Below are 20,193 nucleotides of genomic sequence, written 5' to 3'. Positions count from 1 at the left end.
ATAAATAAAAAAAATAAAAAAAAAAAAAAAGAGAGACAACGTCGCTATTATGGAAAGGATGACTTTTATTCCCATCCTGAATGATTATCACACCAGTATTTCAACACATTGGGAAAAAAATCCGGAAATAATTTAAACCAAAGGCACAGAACAAATCAAAATATTTGAACTATTTAGGCTTAAACTGAGGAAATTCAAATATGTCAACAGTAACCATAAATTATGAACAAGTTTCCATCACCAAATATCATTCTGACCAAAAGCTATCGCGTTTTGTAAGAAAACCAAATTGGCTTCAGCTGAGGCCGAGCTCTCCATGATAAAAAATAATGTTGAAAAAAGTGTCTTCTTTCAAAATACTCATTATATCCCCAGGTTCAGTGTAAGTTATTTTACATATAACAAAGTAGCCATTAGGAGATTTGTTGATGGATGGTCGCTCCCCAAGAAATGACGCGTTCTTACAAAATGTTTAAAAAAATAGTAAAGTAGGATATAAAATTCCACTTAGGGAGCAGGAAAAAAAAAACACAACTTGTTCCATGTCAATTAGAATATCAAAGCATTTCAATACCAAATTGCTTCAAAAGCCAATCATCACATAACAGTAATATACTGCATGGGCCATGCCACTGTATCTTGGTTATATGTCGACCATACAGTGTAGCTAAAGGGTTGAACAAATCAGTAGCAATTATTGTTGCCATTTATTTCTCCAAAAGAGATCTGTTTAAAAAAATCACTAAAAAGCTAACGGGAATAAACAGGGACATGCGACTGCCACAAGAAGTCCTAGTGACGCAACTGCTAGTTTGAAAATAAAGTGGTCACACTCGTCATCTACCGTAGTATTCTCGAAATACATTCTCTGATAATCAATACCATTTATTACAGAGGTCCCTTGTAAACGAGCTCATGTTCTGAACTAGGTTTCTAAGTGAAACTTTTTTCAAGTATGCATCATATTAATATGATAAAGATATATATATATTTTAATCTTACTCACTTCTTTAGGTGTTCTTCCAAAGGACAACCCAGTGGAATGAAAGACTAACAAAATGGGTTGGTCGTAGTTTTCAAAAACATCTAGAAAAATCAGAAATAGCCTATTGACCAAGAACTGACTGGAAGATACTACACATCTAAAACCTGCTATTTTCGATAAAACTCCGGGACTTTTCAGTCTTTTTCCTGAAATAGGTACGTTCACGAGAAATAATGGGGGGGGGGGAATCAGAGTGTCTAACACACTGAAAGCTCGTCTGAGAATGAAATTAAGCTAGTATGCCTTCTACATGGACTTGTGATATATACGAATGTAGATCGAGTACAACATGGTCTCATCTTTATCTATTTTGACTGCATAAATCACAGAAACCATGTCCCATCAAGACTGCTGAGGAGTACAATACAAACGCTAGAAAATGAATTTCATCAAAAAAACGCTTCAAAATTTTCCTGCAGAACAAAACATTCCTTTGGAAATGAATCTTTAATGCTCCTGGACTTCTTCAAGTAAGTGCGGCTTTTACACGGAACTGTAATTACCTCCCAAATTCCTTTGTCCCTGGAAAATGTGATCTTTTATTATCTAGTATTCTGATTCCTGGAACATTATTTTGTAGAAAGTGTCAGACTTCTGTCTTCATCATCTACGAGTACTGAGAGATTAAAGTCGAAATAAAGTCAGCCAGAAAAATCACTTTATCGACAGCATGACGTTCTGAAATGTTGGCACCGAAGGGGAAGATGGGGGAGGGGTACCACCTCAATTTAAAATGGATCCATTCGTGACACTCTGATGACGCCAGGGACGGCAGGCACTCCTGCCACTGGCTTCCCCGATTCCGGGGTAGGGGCGCGTGGGCCTCATTCGCGAGTCGGTGACTGAGACCGAGCCAGTGCCACGAGGCCTCCCATCCAGCTGGCCGGGTCACAGTCTGGGAGGCCTCGTGCGTTACTTCAGCTCACATTCTGACAATGGAGGGTCCGAATTCTAAAAATGCGAACCTGTTACCAGGGTCAGGGAAAGACTTTGCAGGCTAAGGGAGACGCGGCTAACTTGAGGAAAGCCATTGAAATAATAACGAAAGGACAATCTCCGTGGTTTGGGGCCCGGTGGACACCAGCTGCGTCAGGAGCTCCCAGCCACAAACACGACATGACGAGGGGGTTTCTTTCCGAGGCCCAAACGAGGAAGGCGTTGGCCGAGAGCCCTACACCAGGCTGCCCGGCCAGCAGATCACGGTCAGAGTGACCTTGCTTCTCTGCTCCTTCAACATGGGGACCAGTGCGGAGTGGCTCATGCCCACGGTCGACAGGCCATTGACGGCCACGATCATATCGCCACATCTGGACAAACAGAAACAGAAACGGGCTGTTAACTGTCTTCATGGGATTAGAAAACTATCCTGAGATTCCTAAGCACGAAATTTCACAGCTGCGCTTAACCTTAATTTCGCTGCCGATGGTGAGGGTGTGTGATCTACTTTGCGAAACATCTGGGCCCATTTTTCAGCCTCGACTGGGCTTTCTTGCCATTCAAGGACACCTCCCCTGTACCTGCTGGGTGACTTCGAGGACAAGCAGAGTAACTTTCGTAGAAGCTTAAGCAAAATGTAATTCGGAGAATAAATGTGCTGCCCCGTTAAGAAATACCAACTAATGCATTTGGAGGAGACTGCTTATTATTTAACTGTTCTCTCTTCTCTTAAAAAAATTTTTTTTTAAACATGTATTAATTTTTGAGAGACAGAGAGAGGCAGAGCATGAGCAGGGGAGGGTCAGAGAGAGGGAGAGAGAGAATCTGAAGCAGCTCCAGGCTCTGAGCTGTCAGCACAGAGCCCGACGTGGGGCCCGAACTCCTAAACTGTGAGAGCATGACCTGCGCGGAAGTCAATGCTCAACCAAATGAGCCACCCAGGCCCCCTTCTCTTCATTCTTAGAGCCCATACATTTGAGGGCTGAACTGCATTGAGAATAAGACAGACACCTCCTCTTCTTTCAGCTGCTGACGCTTACTGTCCTCGGACAGGATTATCCCAAGTGGATGACAGATCTGAAGGCCTTTCTATCCTTTATGATTTTTGCTCTTTAGTCTGTAACACCCGCCAGCTATCTTACTGTTAGCTACTTCAGTAGAAGGCGGAAAGCAAATAAACTGATTAACTAACCGAGACCCAGAATGGTGGAGTAACGTAGCTAAGAGAACGGTTAATTCATTTTGCCCCTACTCCTTCTGCCTAAAATACTGATTTTCCCCCCACATCTGTCGATACATGACCCATCAAGAGCATAATGACCCTGATCAACCTCTGACAAGATTATCTGAATGGCACTCTCTGTCAACAGCACAGCCTCCTCATGTGTGCGGCCCCCTGGCTAGGATGCCCACATCTACTTTTTAAGAACTGGCTCTTCCCACAAAAATCAAGCACTAAGAACTTCGTTGCCCATCTCCTCTCCGTTCACAGGATCTCATGATGTAACCCCTCTTTCCTCTCCCAGCACCTGAGCTTTGAAAAAGGAAAGAGGCTACGTGGGGTTGGCTGAGGGCTTCCAGAAGGGGGTTAACAGCCGAGGCTCTGGAGACACAGCCCTGGGTGTGAGCCGCGGTCAACCATTTCCAGCTGTCTGACTGTGGGCAAGCTTCTCACTGTTCCCGACACTTGGTTACCTCGTTTATCAGAGAGGAATAGCAACACTTACCTCACAGGACTCTTAAGGAGATTCAATAATACCATCTCAAGCACTCAGCACTGTCAGATATTCTCAGATAGTCACTGGGACCTTACTACATACACAAGGCACTGTCATGGCGGCCAGGGATATAACAATAGAGGCAACAAAGTCCCTCCCACCCCCCTTTGCAGAGCTTGCATAAATAGAGAAGGTTAGGCAGACCTAAGTGCTGTGGAGGAACACAGAGCAGAGTCATCTAATGACAGGACTGGACCTAAGGGGCAGGTGTGGAGTGACGGCTCGGTGCTAGCTGCCCTATCAGTCTGTCTCATCAGACGACTAGGGTTGGGTTCCTGGCATTACGTTAACAAAACAGCAATCAGAGGCAAGATGGTAAAGTGATGCTTCAGTCTAGAGCTGGTCTGGCAAACTGTTTCCATAAAGGGCCGGTCAGTCAACAAATATTTTAGTCTTTGTGAACCACACGGTCTCCGTCACGACAACTCAACGCCACCGCGGTGGCTCAGAGGCAGCCATGGAGGATGGGAAAACAAACGAACGCAGCCACGTTCTGGCAAAACCTTATTTACAAGAACAGAGCACAGGCCGGGTGTGGAGTTGACCCGTGGTCAAGATGGCGTCCATACAATAAGCATGAATCACGTTACCACATATAATTAAGACTCACTTCAATCTTCCATCATAATAAGCAGGAGTTCCCAACACAATGGTTTTAATGAAGAAAGGCTGATTGGTGTGGTTCTCTTCATATCCACCAACAATACTAAAGCCCCAACTTCCCAAGTAGCTTCTTCGTAAAACGATGTCGTGGCAGCTATGAAGGGAGCTACAGTAAACACAAAGATCAAGAAAAAATTAATGCGGAGGCTTTAATACCCTGTTCACCTCTGCTGTTAACTCCATACCGAGTTACACCATCACTGCCGGGGAAGGGAAAATGGCAAACTGACAAATGACGTCCAATCATTGACAGATGAATTCCAATCATCCTTGATTTCCTTCCAAACACATTGTGCCGACAGCCCATTTTCTGGCACAGACGCGGTTCTCGGTGGATTGCAGTTTCTCCCACTTTCTTCAGTCTTGTTTTTTCCCGTGAAGACACCACACACACCCACACGCACATACACGCACACACGCACAGCGAAACACACCTGGTTACAAGTTGCACTGCAGACATTTGTATAAAGTTGTTCTGTGCCTACGTTTGCTCACTGCACTGTCAACAGTGTCCTCGGTTCTGACATCCACCTGTATCTACAAAATTTGTATCTATAAAAAAGTGGCACAGAAGGGGTCTGGTAACCCTGACCTCAGCACTCTAATGAAAGGCAGTATGGTGCAGCTTCCCAAAACACATAGAAAAGTCTCTCTTTTTAATCTATGCGAGGAGTTATTTGTTGTTCTTTCCTCCTTCATTTAAAATGCATTTTAAGGGAGACTCTGACAAAATAGGGAACTCAAAATAGGGAAAAAACAACCAAAAACATCTCCACCCCCCCCCCCCTTTTTTTAAAACCAGGGACACTGAGATGCTCCAGTCAAAATGTTTGGAGGATACGGGGCACCTGGGTGGCTTAGTCGGTTGAGCGTCCAACTTTCGCTTAGGTCATGATCTCGCGGTTCGTGGGTTCGAGCCCCGCGTCAGGCTCTGTGCTGACTGCCAGCTCAGAGCCTGGAGCCTGTTTCAGTCTGTGACTCCCTCTCTCTGACCCTCCCCTGCTCACGCTCTCTCTCTCTCTCTCTCTCTCCTAGATATAAATAAAACATTTAAAAAAAAAAATGTTTGGAGGATACAACACTTCAGAGTTCTATGGATCTGGGAACAAGCAGTGAATAAAAACTTAAAAATGGAAAAAAACTCCATCTAAAAGATACAGGAAAAAAAATCTCTCTTTAAGAAACAAATATCTTGGGGCACCCAGGTGGCTCAGTCGGTTAAGCGTCCAACTTTGGCTCAGGTCGTGATCTCCCGGTTTGAGTTCAGGCCCCACTTCAGGCTCAGAGCCTGGAGCCTGCTTCAGATTCTGTCTCTCCCTCTCTCTCTGATCCTCCCCTGCTCACACTCTCTCGCTCTCTCAAAAATAAATAAACATTAAAAATATTTTTAAAAAAGGAAACAAGTATGTTTCCTTTTTAGATGAAATCGGATATAAAGTCCTCTAAAGCAAGGCTTCCTGGTTTTAATCTATTAAAAAGATTTCTTAATAAAACTAATTCTGTATGTGATCTATGAAATGCCACAACTTTTAATCTGGTCTTGTTTCTTAGCTCACCATTAAGAAAGGGCTTTTGAAAAGGCTTCTGAGGGGCGCCTGGGTGGCTCAGTTGGTTAAGTGTCCAACTTCGGCTCAGGTCACGATCTCACGGTTCGTGGGTTCGAGCCCCACATCGGGCTCTGTGCTGACAGCTAGCTGGAACCTGTTTCAGATTCTGTATCTCTCTCTCTGACCCTCCCCTGCTCATGCTGCCTCTCTCTCTCCCTCTCAGAAATAAATAAAACATTTAAAAAAAAATGAAAAGGCTTCTGAAAGCGAGCAGGGTCCCCATGCACTGGCCTGGTAGTTTAGGAGGAATGTGGGTTAGTTACTTTCATTTTTCTGAATCTTCTGCACAAAATGATCACAACAACGCGATACAAAGGGCTGTGCTGTCTGGTATGCAGACGTCTGGTGCGCCTCTAGCACAGAACCATGCAAGAAGCAGCAAAGCTGCTTACGCCTGTGCCCAGAGTAAGTGGCCCTTCTGACACGTGCTTGTGAGTACAGGTTTGCACACAACAGAGACGCCCCCTCCAAGACTCCACAGAGCAGTGACCTTTTCCTGACAGATACTCTTGATACTGGATACAGGTGGAGCCCAAAATAGACTTGACTGTCCTGTGCATTTTTCATCTGGAACATTCATTACCCCTCCTGGGACGCCAGAAGATGCTGGGGACACAACGGGCGAAGCGCGGACCCCAGAACGAGGAGGGGGAAACAGATGAGAAACACTGGGACGGGCACCGGGGCAGCTCGAGTGGCTATGCAGGGGTGCGGTCCCCGCCCGTCCACCCCTGGGGGTGTGCCTGCTGGGTCACCGCAGCGCAGGAGAAGACGCCTGCCCACCCGCTGGGGCGTGAGGGGGCCTTCCTGACTTCCTAGGATTCAGGTCAATGTACCGGGCTGAGTATTTCACAAGAGGAACGAGCTTCCCTCTTGTGGCTGAAGCCTCACCACTGAGAGAGCATGCCTGCCGTGTACCCGTGACCATTCCAGTCTATCCCTATGGGTCCCGGGGACGTGAGTTCTAGTAGCTGGAGGCCTTTTCACTCTTTTTCAACCAAGAGGACAAGTCAGTAAGTCAGATCTGGGCCGCCTGGGTGGCTTAGTCGGTTAAGCGTCCGACTTTCGCTTAGGTCATGATCTCGCGGTTCGTGGGTTCGGGCCCCGCGTCGGGCTCTGTGCTGACTGCCAGCTCAGAGCCTGGAGCCTGTTTCAGTCTGTGACTCCCTCTCTCTCTGACCCTCCCCTGCTCACGCTGTCTCTCTCTCTCTCTCCTAGAAATAAATAAAACTTTAAAAAAAAAAAAAAAAGTAAGTCAGATCACTGACAGATAAGTTCCAATCATCTGTGCGCTTGCTGGTTTTCTTTACGTGAAAGTACTTTTGTTTTTTTTTAAATAAATCATACAGCACTATACAGATGCTAGTTATTAAAAATTTAATCCACATGGAGCTAGGTGGCTCAGAAACCGGCATTTCCAGTGCTGATTTTTATTTTTAAAAAAAGTAGTCATTTTCATACTTGGCCCAGAGTCCAAATATGTTGTCGGAGTTGAGTTTTAGGGTTCTTCCGGACATTAAGAATCTACAGTGATCTGGAAACAAACACAGTAATACAACCCTTCCGCTCTCAATGCCCAAGGAGACGGGCGTCACCAAGAGGGCGTGCAGATCCTGGCTGGCGACAATCAGGAGGCGGCGAACTCGTCACTGAGGCGGTGAGGAGCTCTCAGTCCTGAACACCAGCGGGGTGGCTTACAGACTCTTCTGTCCAGTAAAAACTGCATTTCACCTCCTGACTTTTTAGGGAGTTGAAAGGATTAAGAAAGGGATTTTAGAAAAGCTTCTGGAAGAGGCAAAGGCCCCACACTTTGACCTGGTTTTCCTAGTGAAAAATGCACGTGCAGTCTAAGCATGTATCAGAATGCATGGTGGTTTTTGACAGCTTTTCTTTCTTTTTCAGTGTTTCTTTATTTTTGAGAGAGAGGGACACACAGAGTGTGAGCAGGGGAGGGGTAGAGAGAGGGAGACAGAGAATCGGAAGCAGGCTCCAGGCTCTGAGCAGTCAGCACAGAGCCCGACGTGGGGCTCAAACTCATGAACTGTGAGATCATGATCTGAGCCGAAGCTGGACGCTTAACCAGGCACCCCAAATGACAGCTTTTCTAAAGCAAGAGACTGAACATCCAAATCTCATGGCTCATCCACTTATGAACCTTAACAGGAATGGACAGATGGCTTTATTCATTTTTTAAAAAGGTTTATTTACTTTGAGAGAGAGAAAGAGAAAGAAGGATAGTACGCATAAGCGGGGTTGGGGCACAGAGATGAGAGAGAGAGAATCCCAAGCAGGCTCCATGCTGTCAGCATAGAGCCTGACCATGAAGCATGAGATCATGACCTGAGCTGAAATCAAGAGTCAGACACTCAGCCAACTGAGCCACCTAGGTGCCCCTATTCATTTTTATTTGTATAGATGTATTTATTTATTTTTGAGAGAGAAAGAGACAGAGCGCAAGGGGGGAGGGGCAGAGAGAGAGGAAGACAGAATCTGAAACAGGCTCCAGGCTCTGAGCTGCCAGCACAGAGCCCAACACGGGGCTCGAACTCACGAACCGTGAGATTATGATCTGAGCTGAAACCAAGAGTCGGACCTTAACCGACTGAGCCACCCAGGCGCCCAAATTCATTTTTATAGATAGATATATTAAGTCTTTCTAGCCTCATTCTTCTTGTTAAATTTACCTTTTAGAATATAATAATCTAAGAAAAATTGCCATTTTCTGTTGCCACTTGATCTGCTATTGCCACTTTTATCGGAGAGAGCCTCTCTGGCCCTGGATGAGTGAATGTACGGTGTTACACAGGGAGACCGGCTGCAGGTCTGATTAGTCCTCAGGAGTCAAAGGCGGCCCGTACCTTGGAAGCCCGAGCCACATGACCCACGACGGGGACCAACTGGCGTCATACTCGTTCTCGCTGAAGGCGCTCGGCTGCTCTTCCGTGGCCTGCGTGGCGTCCTCCACAACCTGGACCTCAAGGGCTTTCAGGACAACAGCGGGGGACGCAGCACTGGCTTTCAGCATGGCCACAGCCTCACTGTGACTCAGATTGGTCAGATCGATGCCATTGATATTCAGCAACACGTCGCCTGTTCAGATGAAGAAACAAGAAAAATGGGACATGCTACCGAGTGATTACCTCCCTGGACAGCCTCTTATTTGTAAATTAACCAACAAAGGTGAGTTCCAGTTAGCTCACATAAGGTAAAAGACCACTTTCTTACTTGTTTTACAATCCTGAGGAAAAATCTAATTCATGGAGAACATTCCAGAATAACCCAAAATGTTAAGATTTCATAATACATAGGGAAAAGTGTGGCTCGAGGCACTGTGATTCGACTGGAAGTCCAAATCATTAGGCCAAGTTTGGCTAGGGGCAGGCCCTGGGCACACTCATTTCTCTTCTTTGAGATCCAGTGATTTATAGAGTTCTTTTCTAACCAAAAATTATTTGATCCTTTGCTCTTAGAAATGAATTTTTAACATATTCTATTTTATAGTCACACAGTTTTATAATAAAGATAGCCCTATGCAGTTTGCTCGGTGTGCACATATCAGAATATGTAAAGAGAAGATATCCTGGGGCCTACACAAAGAAATGAAACTTGTGATTTGCACACCTTCTCTTGCTTGAAGAAAGAAAAAAAAGTATCTGTTGCCCTGACAAATAATATAATAAATAAAGGGCAAAGGTGAGGAAGGAAAAAATTAGTTTTGTAGGTATAAAGAAAGCCTATGGAAAATCTTTGTCTCCCAACTCATCACGTATTTTTCAGATTATTCAAGCAAAACATTCTTTTTAAAAACATTTTTTAAATGTTTTATTTATTTTTGAGAGAGAGAGGCAGAGTCCGAGCAGGGGAGGGGCAGAGAGAGAGGGAGACACAGAGTCTGAAGCAGGCTCCAGGCTCTGAGCTGTCAGCACAGAGCCTGACGCAGGGCTCGAACCCACGAACCATGAGATCATGACCTGAGCCGAAGCTGGATGACTAACTGACTGAGTCACCCAGGCGCCCCAAAGCAAAACATTCTTAATGTAGAAAACTTAGAAAACATAATAAAATAACCAGAAGGAAATAAAATTACCCCAAAGTCCACAATTGGGCAAATAACATTCTTTCAAAGACAACAGCCGCCTTATTAAGGTATAATTCACATACCACTCATTTCACCCATTTTCAAGTATATAGTTTTATGGTTTTTAGCATAATCACATTGTTGGGTAGCCAGCACACATTATTTTTAGATCCCTCTCCCAAGAACCCCGTATTCATGAGAAATCACTTCCCAGCACTGAGTAACCACTCTCTCTCTACAGATTTGCCTATTCTGGACATTTCATACAAATGCAACCATACGAGGTATTTTGTGCTTCTTTCACTTAGCATAATGTTTTCCAGGTTCATCCATGACTAGCTCGTGTCAATACTGCATTCCTTTGTATGGCCAAATAACATCCACTGCATGGACATACCACATTCTGTTAATCCATCCATTGGTTGGCATTCATTTGAGTTGTTTCTACTTTTTGACTAGTATGAAAAATATTGCTATGGACCTTTATGTACAAATTCTTGTGTGGGAAGTATGTTTTCATCTCTACAGGAATGGAATTGCTGGGTCATGTGGTACCCGTTTTTAACTTTGAGGAGCTGCTAAACTGTTTTCCAAAACATTCCCACTGGCAATGCCTGAGAATTTCAGTTTCTCCACATCTTTGCCAATATTTGTTATCGTCTGTCTTTTCTACTATATTCACCCTCCTGGGTACAAAGTGGTTTTGATGTGCGTTTTCCTAATATGAACTGACACTGAGTATCTTTTCATGTGATTTTTGGCTCTCTGTATATTTTCTTGTATATTCTAGACAGGAGTCCTCTGTCATATACACGATTCACAAATATATTCTTCCATTCTGTGGATTTCACTTTCACTCTCTTTTTGCTTTCTTGGTGGCATCCCTGGCAGCATAAAAATGCGTAATTTTGATGAAATCCAGTTTATCTATTTTTATTATGTTGCTGGTGTTTTGGTATCACATCTAAGAAAACCACTGACTAATCCATTACTTAATCCAAGGTCATTAAGATTTATGATGAAAAACAANATTTATGCTCTGCGTTTTCTTCTAAAAGTCTTAGTTCTTACTTTTAGGTTTTGGATCTGCTCTAAGTTACTTTTTATATATGGTGTGAGGTAGGGCTCTGACTTCACTCTTGGAAAAATACCTAGGAAGGAAAATACTTTCCCAAATGAACAAACCAAGTGTATGAAGAATGCTATTTTTACCACCCCTACTGCTATGGTACTGATGGAAGGTGGGGTAGGGAGTGTGAAATGATAAACCAATGAATCCCTAAAACTATGCCTTTTTATTAACACTGCTTTCCACTCCACCTCCTCCATGACACCCCTCCCACATAGGTACTTTACTATATAAGCAATATTTGTTACTTTAGCAAGATAGTCCTTCAGGGTATCCAATCTGCCATCACGTGAGGACCGTTAAATCTTTTAGAGGGTCTTTTCCAACATAAAATAATCCAAATGAGTGACTGCTAGAAAATAATGGAAACATCATCGAACTTCAGCAATTTTCCTTTACATCAGGCATTTTTCTAACCTGATAATAAGAGAGGCTTTGTCCTTCCATATGGAAAGGACATATCCAAGGAATAAAAAAGGCCACCTTTAATGGGGAATACTGTAGATATTTGTTACTTTTTAAAACATGCGTTGAATTCAGGGAGAAACTTAGTGAAGCTGTCTGAGAGCCCATCTTACCTCTCTTGATGCGGCCGTCGCGTGCCAGGCAGCCGTGAGGGGGCACGCTGGTCACGAAGATGGGCAGCTCGCCACTCTTACTGCCTCTGCCCCCAGCTACCGTCATCCCAAGGGATTCATGTGGCTCCTTCTTCACCGTAATGTGTTTCTCTTGGCACGTCACACACTGGGTCAGATCCTAAAACAGGAGAGAAAAGTTTACTGGATAACAAATAATAGATAGCTGAAGAAAAAACATCTTAAACTAAAGGAAAACATTCTGTGGCAGTTATAAAGTCATTTTTAAAATCACTTGCTGGGGCGCCTGGGTGGCTCCGTTGGTTGAGCGTCCGACTTTGGCTCAGGTCATGATCTCATGGTTCGTGGGTTTGAGCCCTGCGTCGGGCTCTGTGCTGACAGCCAGCTCAGAGCCTGGAGCCTGCTTCAGATTCTGTGTCTCCCTCTCTCTCTGACCCTCCCCTGCTCACGCTGTCTCACTCTCTCTCTCTCAGAAATAAATAAAACATTAATAAAATTAAAACCACTTGTTACAGAATATACAGCTCTTCATGGTACAAACACGACACTGAATGCCAGGGCCCCAATGTCGCGCTCTGGACTGCTGCGTTTTCGTACGATTGTTTCTGGGACGGAATACACGCAGGACTGGGGCATACGGAAGTCAAAGTAAAATAAGCACATCATTTGTATGGTTATCTTGGGCTCCAGGATATGGTCAGTTCTATAAAAGTAAATAAACACATTTGAGTTTTAAGATTCTGAAGACAACCTGATTCATTTTATTTCCATCTCTCTCTTGTATTCTTTGAAAGAAAAGTAGACAGAGTAGTCCGACAGGAAAGTGTGGACTTTGTTCACTGCCAGAAGAGAGCTACCAACCTATCTTCTGATTCTTACTCATAGGATTCTGAGAATGCTCAATCGGGAAGCAGGTGCAAACTGATCTTCAAAACCTTCATGAAAAGCTAAAAAGATATGCTGAAAGGATATGAAATAACTGAATGTTTGAAAAAGCTATTGAAGAGAAATATATTCCCAGCAAACTATGTTCTCAAAAAGGCAAAGTTTTAGTGACATTTATTACTGCTACTTATTACTGGGTCACTTCTAGAAGAAAGGCAGAATTTAAAATATCACTTCTCTTTTGAATTAGAACTCAGTAAAAAACAAGGTGTACGTATGCAATACTGATATTAAAACAGCCATAGTAACTAACACTTACTGAAGATTTACAAGGTGTAAAACTAACGGCTTTACAACCATTATTTCATTTTAATCTTCACAATGATCTTGAACATAAATACTACTGTTGGCCTCATTTCTGTTTTAAACACTTAGTATCTTTTTTTAACGTTTATTTATTATTGACAGACAGAGAGAGAGACAGAGCATGAGCAGGGGAGGGGCAGAGAGAGATGGAGACACAGAATCCAAAGCAGGCTCCAGGCTCTGAGCTGTCAGCACAGACCTGACACGGGGCTCGAACTCACAAACCACGAGATCGTGACCTGAGCTGAAGTCGGTGGCTCAACCGACTGAGCCACCCAGGTGCCCCAACTGTTGGCCCCATTTTACAGATGAGGGAACAAACTGAGAGAGGTCAGGTAACTTGCCTCAAATTAGACAGTGTAAGTGGCTGCACTGGGATTTGAACTGATGCAAGCGCGTGTATATTGATGATATGCGCCCACAGTACAAGGGTACTACCCTATCGAGTGTAATATTGGAAGCTAATGCCTCAAAAGATCCCTAACACGTTATCGACTATAAGAGAAACTGTAATAACAAGATAACTGTTAACATGATTAACAATATCAATGATAGATCTATATGAATTCTAGTTACAGAACTGTGACATTTCCTTTAGTGGTACTTCTATATGGCTGACAGGTACACGTTGGTTAGTCAAGCCTTGGAACTCCAGGTCTCTTGTCCTGGAATCCACTCTTGAAATTTTATTAAGGGAACTACTTGTAGTCACAGCTGAATGTTCCTAGGACATTGTGACCTCGTAGAAAACCTGTAAATGTCTAACGGTGGTATCCTATCCTGTGAAATCTCCATCAGCATCCTTCCAAACTGGGCAAGAGCCATTCATTATGGAGACAAGCCCCATAAACTCAGCCTCGAGTACATCGACGTGAGAAGTTTTGGCCGTCAGGGATTCAATCAATTAACGGTGGCTGTTTTATTCCTCTAGGTCACTGAAATGTATGCATTTTAGGCAAACTTCCCAGATTATACTTGGTATCCTTCATGAAACTTCGGAGGGGCTTAACACCATATGAATGTTTATTCAAGCAGCTATGCAGACTAGCGTGCACTTTAATTTTTAACAATGATTATCCGCTGAACAGGTTGTTTTGATGAATTTGTGTCTGTGTCCCTAGGAGACCTTTATTTTTCTAAATCAGGATTTGACATCACAAATGCTTGTGTTTGAGCTAAATTAATGCTTAAAAGGATACTTCACAGGGTTGTTCCCACCAAGCAGCTGTGTGAGGGACCCAGAGTAAAAATGAATTCAGTGTTACTATTTAAAACACAGCCACATAAAATTAAAGACTAAGAATGAGCAGAGTTAAGAGAAAAATAATAATAATTTATAAAGCAAGGATCAGCTATATGAACAATTCCTTTTCAAATTCCTATTAGAGGTTTCCTTCACACATCTCGTTTTCTGTTCAGAAATGAGAACAAGTCTGTGGTTATAATTTCTTATAGGTATTAACTGAACCAAAGACCAGTGACAGGTCTGTACTTCGGCTCCGAGAACCAGATGAAACTGATGGGCCAAAAATACTCGTGCCTTTAAGTGGGTGCTTTCTTGGGGCACCAGTGACATTCCAGAGGGACCCTCTCAAATGGTACTTACATGAAGGGGCTGCTTAAGCTAACTCTGAGCTTCCAAGGTCATTCTCCTTAAGGAAAATTAAACCGCCCTAGTAAATAAAAACTTATTTATTGGTCTGCTTAAAAACTAGAGGGGGCGCCTGGGTGGCTTAGTCGGTTAAGCGTCCNACTAGGGGAAGTTTCCTATGTGCTATTTTCACACGGTTGAAAAACATCATTGTTTTTAAAATTCTGGCCTACCGGAAGTTGAGGACAAATGAAAGATCGAATGAGGTAAATAAAACTGAGAATGCAAGGAAGTACCGCTGTTTTATTCCTACAACTAACATGAGACAGTCCTGAAATTCTTCAGCACAATTAATGACCTAGAAGCAGATTATAAATCCAGCAAAATACTGAAGCTGAAGCGGAAAGCTCAACATAGGGGAATTTAAAATAATTTCGGTGGTATTCCTAGAAGCTGTAACATAGGAAGAAATGTGCTATGCACGTGCCTCTCAGAATGTGGCATTTGTGTTTAATATTCATGCACCTAATTCCATTGTTGGCCCAGTGGCTAAGTGTCGACCTGTTGATCATGGTCTTCATTACGCTTTTTCAATCACATAGTCAACTATTAAATTTGAATGAGCAAACCAAGACAACTCACACTTGCAGGCAGGACCAAGCAAATAGAAATTGTTCTAGAAGATCTAATTCTCACCAATCTAATTCTCACCTTCTTACTAAGAGTCCATCTCGACTGGCTGAGGAATAGACTACAGAGTGGCCGCACACACATTTCACATCCCAAACGCCTGGGTTCACCTTTTCCGACCGAAGAACAGGCCTCATTTAGAGTTTACCAGCTTGAACCCATGATCCCTTGAGGGCAGGTGGTTGAAAACACACAAACACAATGCCTCACCTTATGTGAGCTGGGCCTGTTGTGATACAGAGGCTGTACGTGAGGCTGGCTGCTACTCTGAGCTCCTGGGTCTCGGACAGGGTTCCCGGGCTGGGATTTCCCCGCTCTGGCAATCGTTAAGTCCACCCTCTCTCCGCTAGCCTGGAGAAAACACACATACATAACCAGCAGTCATTAACGATGCCTCGCGTTTGAAACACTGTAGGCAGCGTAATTTTCAAGGCACCCATCGTCGTCACTGTACCTCACCCGAGGGGTGACTGCAGGCACCTGCTAGGGAGGGAGGAAGGGGATTCATCTCAGGAACTAATAAATGAAGACTTCTGCAGTGAAAACACCCACCGGCACACCTCTCCGGCAGGACCTCCCCAGCCCCAGAAACGCCAAGGAAATTACCAAGGCAAAGCAGGCAAGCTGCCTGTGTTCTCATCTCCCCAGGATTTCTTGAAGGGTCCTTTTCTTTACATACTTCTTTCCCCTTCGAGATTGGCCTTGGCATTGAGAGGGAGGGCACAAAGGAGAGAAAATACAAGGAAGAACGGATTCAAAACCGAATCAGAAGGCATTGCGACTTGAGAAATAAATTGCATGGGGGCTACTTTGAGAGTTAATGATCGATGAAGCTATGCACAGCTTTGTTTCTGCTCGCTGCAGATCTGAGTCAAAAACAACACATCAGTTCAAACAGTTCTGCAAAGAGTTAACAAAGGTCCTGTAAAACAAGATTAGTACTTACATACACTGTGTATTATTCATAGTATTTACAGTGTTTACATACGTTGCATACTGGGCCACACACACACATACTGCGTCATACACACACATTTATGTCCCCACACATGCATTTAAATGTGACACTAAATTATTTTAGAGGTTCATGACCATCACCTTGAATTTAGAGGTCCATGATTTATATTTATATACGTATACTTTAAACACAGATTCACGTCTATTATATTTTTTAAAGCTACTTTATCTTTGCCTTTAAATGTACAGGCCTGAGCTAAGTGATGCTGATTCTTGGTCATGAACACAAGTTCCCAAGTTCACTATGATTCCCGTGGGAAAATTTGACAGCCTGCTTTCAAGGGGCTGCGGTGGAAAGGGGGGTCCCCCCACCACCACGATAATAGTCAATAATGTTCAGAAGTCAACCCATTTTCAGTTATTAAGTTCGAAAGTGAGTGATAACCAATCTTAAGGCCCTACTGAAAATCACTTGCTTATTCAAGCATCTCAGTAAACTAAACAGTTTCAGACGAGTTCTTCCAAAGAACTGAAAGAATAACTTGCACAGCTGGCCAGAGTCTGGGGGCTTGATCTAAAGGACAATGCCAAAGTAGGATGTTTCGAATCCCGATGTTTAAGATCCTGACACTTCAGGTGATTCGATCATACGGTGTTTAGAGGGAAAAGCCCCTTGGTGATTTCATTTCAACATACAGAATTGTCTTCTGTACTGTGTAACCAAACACCCTACAATCGTTATTTCACCTTTACTAGAATACCCCTGTTGATGCGGACCCATTAACAGAAACAAATCCCTGATCCTTCCTGACTGCCTGAAAGACCACATTCTGGGGGTGTAACATAAGTGGGCATCTAGGCTTTAAACGATGGACCTACATTTAGATTTATTTATTTATTTATTTTTTTTTTACATTTAGATTTAGATTAATTTTAAATAGACTGTACATCTAATACCTCATGGTTTCAAACACAGCAGAAGAGTTCTGTGCAAGTCCAGAGTTTTAAAAATGCAGGATGGGGGCGCCTGGGTGGCTTAGTCGGTTGGGCGTCCGACTTTCGCTTAGGTCATGATCTCTCGGTCTGTGGGCTCGAGCCCCGCATCGGGCTCTGTGCTGTCAGCTCAGAGCCTGGAGCCTGTTTCAGTCTGTGACTCCCTCTCTCTCTCTGACCCTCCCCTGCTCATGCTGTCTCTCTCCTAAAAATAAATAAAAATATTAAAAAAAAAAATGCAGGACGTAGAAATGACAATGCCTATAATTCACAAAGAGGCAGGCCTACTGCGGGGAGCAGGTATCAGTACGGTCTTTCTAGAGGGAAGTTTAGCAAAATGTCTTAACCTTGAGAATAAAACCTCGAAGTCTTTTAATGGGAATGATTAAATAAGTTTTAATGCAACATGCTTACTACACAGCCATGTGATGAGGAATCTATTTTCAGGGTAAGAAGTCTGCAACATACTGCTGACATAAAGGGCTGCACACTCAATTTGCAAGATGAGTGCATAGCTAAGTATCTATTTAAAATGTTTGACTTATCTGCGAACATACACATAACAATGTTTGCAATGGTGTTCTCTAAAATACTAATGTTGCTACCTTGGGGTCTTTGGATTGAATGGTGATTTTAACTTCCTTTTTTTTTTTTTTTTTAATTTTTAAATGTTTATTTGTTTCTAAGAGAGAGCGAGAGACAGAGTGCGAGTGGGGGAGGGACAGGAGGGACAGAGAGAGAGGAAGACACAGAATCCCAAGCAGGCTCCGGGCTCTGAGCTGTCAGCACAGAGCCTGACACAGGGCTTGAACCCACGAACCGTGAGATTATGACCTGAGCTGAAGTCAGATGCTTAATGGACTGAGCCACCCAGGTGCCCCATTATTCTTAATAAGAAATTATTCCATCCCCTCCCCTCATCTGTATGGAGCCTGAAGCATGGAGGGGGAGCTGGGAGGGCATGTAAGTCACAATCTTAGAATCACAGCTCCTTCCAGCTTGATTTTTCTCCGCTGTTAAATGTGGACACCTTCACATGTTTTATGCCTAGGACTGGGTGGAGCCCAGGGAGCAAACGAGAAACCCATGTGAAATGGTGGAGCCTCCACTCTATATAGCGAGCCAGGCTAAACGTTCATTGGGATATAGTTTACCAGAAAGGGCTCTATTGCTGAGGAAGTTAACCTCTTGTGCATTCTGAAGCATTTGGGGAACCGTGCTTGATGTCCCCGCGAAACAGCAAATGTCCCCTGGGTTCCCATGCTCTGGACACAAACACTGACTCAGGGCAACAAGGGGTAAGCAACCGGAACGAACGTCGGACGCGTACCTGAATGATCTGGGCGGCGAGCTCGGGCGTCCCGTGCTTCAGGTCATGGCCGTTGATGGCAAGCACTCGGTCATTACTGCTCAGCCGTCCGTCCTGCGCAGCCAGCCCCCCCTCCAACAGGTCAAGGATGAAAACGCCTGGCTCGTCCGTCCTCCGTACGAGCTTGATGCCCAGCTGCTCCCCAGAGTCCCGCTTGTGAAGGACCACGTGGAAGATCTCTTCCCGGGGACAGGTGCCGTCCACATGGCCGTGAGTCCGGTTCCCAAAGCGCCTCTCGCGCAGCACGGTGAGGTGCAGCGTGCTACAGGGCTGGGAGAGGACTGCCCTGGCGTAGTTGTGGGACACATTGCTGATATTGCAGTTGTTGACCTGGAAGAAAGCGTGGTGACCACTGTGTGACCATCTTCTCTCTTCTCAACTTGTACAAACTCAACTTGTACAAAGGTTCATGTACCGCTTCCCAAAGAAACTAACTTTGTGAAGATGACATGTGGTCACTGTGTACAAAGGAAGGCATCCCTAAGGATGTTTTAAAATACAGTTCCTGGGGCGCCTGGGTGGCTCGGTCAGGTAAGCGTCTGACTCTTGATGGGCTCAGGTCACGATCTCACAGGTTTGTGAGTTCTAGCCCCTCGGTGGGCTGTGGGCTGACAGCCTGGAGCCTGCTTGGGATTCTCTGTCTCCCCCTCTCTCAAAAATAAGCAAACGTTAAAAAAAAAAAAATACACAGTTCCTAAACTTAACGTAGAATGACTAGCACTAAGTAGAGAACAGGAGTTGGGAACACGGGCTTCAATGACAGTCTTGATTTAGAGTCCTTGGTTCTGCCACATACTCGCTGAATGCCCTCAGGCGAATTACAGAACTTGTCTGAGTGTGTGTCCTCATCAGTGAGCTGTGTTCACTGTCTACTTCATGGGATCGGGGTGGGGGGTGAGGCACAGAGAGCAGCGGCACACGGCAAGCGCTGATGAAATAAGGCTATGCTAGTGGAACAGAGACTGAAGCTTTACTGGACTGAATTTGCATTTCCAAACGAAATACATGTAAGCTATCCAAAATAAACCAAGCATTATTTTAAGGAAAGTGACACATTCTAGGTACACACGCCTATTTCAGAGCCGTGATTTCTACTTTAGAGAAGAGCAGGCCAATTGTAGTTTCACTCTAAGTCTTTAGCACGCAAGTGTAGTATAGAACACAACGTACATAACTCAGTGCTCATAGAACGTTTATTTATTTATTAGACTTTATGATCTTGCAATGAGTATAGTGAATCACTGGACATGTAACATCACAAAGAAAATATACTCAGCTTCAGTGATTCACCAAGTCAGAGGAGGGGGTTGGCACTATTGATAATTATCACAGTTAGAATTCCTCTGTTTATCTATCCAAGAAAACCGCAGGGGGAAATCGACGTCTATGAGCGTCAGTTATGTGGCGGGCTCTGGATTAGGTGCTTGTGACCACCCAAATCCTTCGATCTTTTCCACATGAATTTATTAAGAAGGCCCTCCCCGCTTCCTATTCACCTAGGGTTTACAGT

General features: G+C 44.0%; 1 protein-coding gene across 1 annotated transcript in view; it reads right to left on the bottom strand.

The window, feature by feature from the left end:
- Nucleotides 1–45: 45 nt before the first annotated feature.
- The window catches only part of LNX2 (ligand of numb-protein X 2), a 37,519-nt gene continuing 17,371 nt past the window's right edge, over nucleotides 46–20,193 (bottom strand). The window contains exons 4-9 of the mRNA XM_077745426.1: nucleotides 18,645–19,013; nucleotides 15,575–15,715; nucleotides 11,815–11,992; nucleotides 8,888–9,119; nucleotides 4,370–4,528; nucleotides 46–2,352 (exon numbers count right to left, since the gene is read on the bottom strand). Coding sequence (XP_077601552.1) covers nucleotides 2,217–2,352; nucleotides 4,370–4,528; nucleotides 8,888–9,119; nucleotides 11,815–11,992; nucleotides 15,575–15,715; nucleotides 18,645–19,013 — 1,215 coding nt within the window. The 3' untranslated portion in view covers nucleotides 46–2,216. The remainder of the gene's footprint in view (nucleotides 2,353–4,369; nucleotides 4,529–8,887; nucleotides 9,120–11,814; nucleotides 11,993–15,574; nucleotides 15,716–18,644; nucleotides 19,014–20,193) is intronic.

Source organism: Crocuta crocuta, unplaced genomic scaffold, assembly GCF_008692635.1.
Source record: "Crocuta crocuta isolate KB4526 unplaced genomic scaffold, BGI_CrCroc_1.0 scaffold258, whole genome shotgun sequence".
In the NCBI taxonomy this organism is placed as follows: Eukaryota; Metazoa; Chordata; class Mammalia; order Carnivora; family Hyaenidae; genus Crocuta; species Crocuta crocuta.
The sequence above is the reverse complement of the archived record's forward strand: the minus strand, read 5'-3'. Positions and strand labels throughout refer to the sequence as shown.